General features: G+C 35.8%; 1 protein-coding gene across 2 annotated transcripts in view; it reads left to right on the top strand.

Annotated features, from left to right (window-relative positions):
* LOC138039053 (integrator complex subunit 3-like) overlaps positions 1-5,000 on the top strand; it is an 86,275-nt gene that overhangs the window by 48,152 nt on the left and 33,123 nt on the right. The window contains exon 10 of one of the 2 annotated variants that reach the window (XM_068885214.1): positions 3,389-3,436. In XM_068885214.1, coding sequence (XP_068741315.1) covers positions 3,389-3,436 — 48 coding nt within the window. Of the gene's footprint in view, positions 1-3,373; positions 3,437-5,000 lie in introns of both variants that reach the window. The other variant, XM_068885213.1, reaches the window with a different exon arrangement.

Genomic DNA, 5,000 nt, shown 5'->3' with positions numbered 1-5,000 from the left:
TAAAAATGTTCAAATTAGGCGATCAAAGTACATTTCTCCTTTTATGGTCCTGTGTTCAGTGAACAGTACGCATCCCTTTGGGGTTTTACCGTTTTGTTTTGTTTATAATGTCACCGATGTATGACAGAAAATTGAGTTTGTGACTCAACCAAAGCACTTACCGGTTCTGCTTTTGAGATTTAAAAGTAGACTGTTAACCTATGTCTACTGATTTATCTACTTTTTAATGTAATAAAACTTTGATAAGGCAAAAGTTTGTGAAGCATTTATGCTCATAATTATGTAGTCCAAAAGATATTTCTAAAATGGATGTTTGCACTTGATTGAATGGTGGCTAGGGTTGTGCAGCAAAAAAGACTCTTACTGGAGTCCTACCTCGAGTGGTTGCATTGACATTAGTTTATCTCTTCAAATTCTCCTAAAGAAATAACTGTGGAGCTCTTCTTTTAGGCTTGGCTAAATATATTTGTTATTAAACAAAAATATGGAAGCAAGGCTATGCTATTGTTTTCAGATACAGACAGTTTAACATTAGAAATTAAAACTAATGATGTGTATCAAGACGTCTGGAATGACAAAGATAAATTTGATAATAAACAATTATAAATTGGATGAGGTTGAGCATGATATCATAAATTATCAAACCCTCGTGTCTGTGTTATCTGCCGAAGCCGAAGGTTTTGATAATTCATGATATCATGTGAAAACCAAATTCAATAATTGTTTTATTATACATTTTTCACATAATTCATCCTCAGAAACAGAAGCGAAGCATTCAGCCATTTTGTTTTTGAGGAGAACACTCCAAGGGGCTTAGTAACCAGGCAGACGTTGAACTTGACATGATAAATGTAATATCTCCAGCAGATATTGCATTTATCATGTCAAGTTCACAAGCTATTGTGAATTGATTGAATGCTCTCTACCAATCAGATTTTTCATAGTGAGTCTGATGTATAATAATAGTGATTATCCTAAGGAATCTCAATATTTTTTCATTGAAAAGAAGAAAATACTCGGGTTTTTTTTAAGATTAGTCTTTGGAGTGTTCCTATAACAGAGTTTTTTGGTTTGAGATCGAAAATGTTCAGTTATGTAAATGAAAAATTTAATGATAAACAACAACGAACAGCAAAAGGAATAAAAAAATGTTACTAAAAAGACATTAAACACAAGACTATGAGCAAACACTTTTCACTAAAAATGAAATTCGCCAGAAAATAAAAACAATTAGATCTCAATATCATCAATTAAGTAGTTATATGAAATAAATGAAATATCACTAAGCAGTTTTGATTATAAAAGATAAATACATAGTAATGGAATTAAAAGTTATACTTACAAACATTATAAAATTAATAAAAATATATAAATATTAAATAACGAAAAACGAGTGCAAAATGGCTGGTTAATACTCTTTTCTGAATTTTTTTTCTCTTTTGGAGTGCAATTTTATGATGAAACTCTTTTTTCTTGTTTAACACATTTTACCATTTCAACCATTACAATCATAATTATTTATCCACGTGTCTGTGGTGTCCCATAAATTAATTTTACTTCCTTGCAAATACTCTTTTTTCTGCTATTTATTATAAAAAACCGGCGCAAATGGCTGGTTATAGTACTCTTTTTTCTGAAATTTTTGTCGTAATGTAAGACGATGATTTTTCTCTCTTTTGGCGAACAGGCCTCACTTTCATTGGCTCATATACTTTTTTTGTTAATTTGCTAGCTCCTTTTCTTTGCCCTCATACCAGTAAAAAGTAATAGTCAAAATCAATTGTTTATCTGGTTTGCAGATAAAAATTGGTTACATTATCACTTATTCACTAGCCCGCCAGCATGGGTGTGCATTTTTCACTTGTGAAAAACCGATTTTTTTCATCCCCTGCTACAAAAGTAATACCACCTATTGTTTATCTGCTTTGCAGATAAAAATTTGTATCGGTTTTTCAGTGTCAAAACATCTTGTACTTTGGGTTACGCTGAAGGCTAACACTAATAAAAAAACGCCATGATAATCAAAAAGTAATAAGCAAGCAACGTATAACAAAAAACATTTACCAAAAAACAATTACAAATAAAAAAGCAATGAGCCTGGCCATAAATGCATGCAAAACTGTTTTAAAGATGAAAAAGGTAATGGGGTGGACCATAAAAAAAGACTGACAAAAATATGGACAAATTTATTTTCAAAAAAACCAAAAAAGTCATAAGGTCGGCCAAAAAAGAGTCCAATTTATTAAAACTGAGCCCCTGCCCCCATTTATTATACTACCCAGACATCTTTCTGAGTCCTGGCCTGCACTGATTGATGGTGGTTTCTGGAGATCAGCAGGTGTCTACACCAAAGGAGAGCTTGCTTGTCTGCAGAAGTTTCTTGTGGGCTGAATGATCATAATTTAACTCCACAAACAATTCTTTCACAAATGAAAGGACCTTTCAGGGTTCCAAAATTACATGTCCTTGTTGGTTTTCCTAGTGTTGTGACATTATGGCATGAACTGATTCGTTTGCCTCTTGTTCTCTTCATTTGAACATCTACCACTCTCCAGTGCAGTGTTTCTCTATCTTTGCTAGTCTGTGGGCTTTTCTTAGGTCCTTGGAGTAAAACTGCATTGCTTAACTTCCAAAGCATCGAGGACAATGCAGATATCCAGGTTCAGGCTTTGTAAGTCCCTTAAGTTGTGGAGCAACTTTAGAATTTGAATAATGCTCAACTGAACCATTGCCTCTTACCACAAGATTTCCAGAACGTTAGTCCAGTTATTCCAGAAGTGGCTATTTACAGTTTTGAGTGGAAGAAGCTCCACGTCTTTCACTTGTAGTTGTCATAATCAACCAAGATGCCTAAATCTCCACAAAGGCAATGCACAGTAATACTTTCAAAGTCCTATAACTCTTGCCAAGACCTCTAGTAGTACATGTATATCATCTGTTCCATTTAACTTCTGACACCATATAACATTTTCCTGACAACAGATATTGGAAACACATGCATTATTCAAGTTGGTCTTAAAGCACAAAGCTCATCTGGCGAACGCACAAACGAAAGGATTCATGATTTCTGATGTCAAAGCTCAGTTTGAGTTGAATTTTAGTAGATCCGTTGTAAAGTATTTATGCCTGCATAGTTATCTATTAGTTGTATATTAAATAAATATTAATGCTTACATTGTTTTCTTCTATTTTTTCCAAACATAAAATGTAAGTTAAAAATTATACTCAAATTGCTGGCTGTTGCTTCATTGCTCAGCCTCCTCCCATGCTTCTCTTTCATTGCAAATGTAAAATGACTAATTGCAGTAACGTCACTTTTTGTGTAATTCGTGAAAAAGGCCCTTTAATGTGTTCATTTATGATCATTTCTTAGTGTTCTCTGTTGCAGGTAAAGTTTGGCCAACAGAAAAGGTACCAAGACTGGTTTCAAAAACAGGTTAGTTTTGTAATCCGTGATCATGAACAATGGGAATATATATCACTGTCTATTGCTATTGTGCTTTCTTTTTAACTTCATTACTTCATTTAATGCCAATGTTATAGCAAGATAATGATTCCAAGCAGAACCATACATAGTGCCACATAGCCGGGGTCTAGAGCTGTAGTGCCCCGTAGCCCCATAGTACCATACACAGTGACATGTATCCCTACATAAGCATACATAGTGCCACACAGCTCATACAAACCATGCATAACACCCCATATCCCTAAAAAACCATACATAGCATCACGTAGCCCTACAGAACCACGCACAATGCCACACATCCCTACATAATGTAAACACTCTAATAAGACCCCTCCCCCACTGGGGGGCTCAATTTAATTCTGGGGCTCGTAGAGGGGATCTCATTAGAGAGGGAAGCCATAATTAAAAACTTGAGAGTCAAAATACCAGTCATCTAAAATCAAAATCAGCTTCAATAAATTTTGTATATAGTATACAGCAGTTATCAATATCCTGAAATCAGAACTTCACAAGAAAGCGCAAAAAACTTACTCATATGAATTTTGAAGTTGGCACTGTAAAGCTTATAGTAAGATCAGCTTGTAAAACGATATATTGCAATGTGTTTATTGCACAAAATTTGAGGGGAGGGAGGGGAGCTTATTATGAAGTTGGCTGTACGGAAGGCTTATTAGGGCAGTTACGGTACTTGTTGTATAACCACACAAGGCGCAAAAATATCCCTTTTACTATATGCACACCAGTTTTGTAATAGACTCTTTTTTTCTCCAAAATGACAGCCTTAATCAAAGGATTTAAAATTAATCTCAGTGAAAAATGTATATCATGGTCTGTGATGCTGTATATGGCTACATGTGTGTGGGATTATGTGATGCTATGCATGTCAATGTACTTGTAAGGTTTTGTGGTACTCTGAAAGGCTGTGTATGGTTGCATAGTGCCATGTATGGCAATGGAGGGTTTATGGCTCTGTAGGGTTGTGTGGCTGCGTAGGTTTGTGGGGAGCTTTGTTTGTTTCTGTAGGACTGTGGAGCTCTATGGTTGGTTATGTAAGACTGTGGGTGCTTTGTAGGGTTGTGGGGTGCTCTGTATGGCTATATACTGGTAGGGTTATATCGTGGTGTCTATGGCCATGTAAGGTTGTGTGGTACTATGTATGGTTATTGGGCCCTATGAATGGTTTTGTAGGGCTATGTGTCGCTATTTGTTGTTTTTGTAGGGCTATGTGGCGCTATGTATGGTTATGCATCTCTGCTCACCCGACATAACAATACGTCGCATTACATAGCCCTGTGTAACCATACATAGCGGGAGCAGGGATGGTGCAGTGGTGAGAGCACTCTTCTTCCACCAATGTTGCCCCGGTTCGACTCCCAGACTTGGCGTCACGTTTGGGTTGCGTTTACTGGTTCTGTACTCTGCTACGAGAAGGGTACTCCACTTTTAAGTTTGATTTGAAGGCCATGGAGTAATCAGTTGTAACTGTTAAGTTAAGTGCTACCCACTTTATTATTATTATTATTATTATTATTAT

The sequence above is a fragment of the Montipora capricornis genome, chromosome 2 (assembly GCF_036669925.1).
Source record: "Montipora capricornis isolate CH-2021 chromosome 2, ASM3666992v2, whole genome shotgun sequence".
NCBI classification, from domain to species: Eukaryota; Metazoa; Cnidaria; class Anthozoa; order Scleractinia; family Acroporidae; genus Montipora; species Montipora capricornis.
Note: the sequence above shows the minus strand (reverse complement) of the source record. Positions and strands in the feature narration are given on the sequence as shown.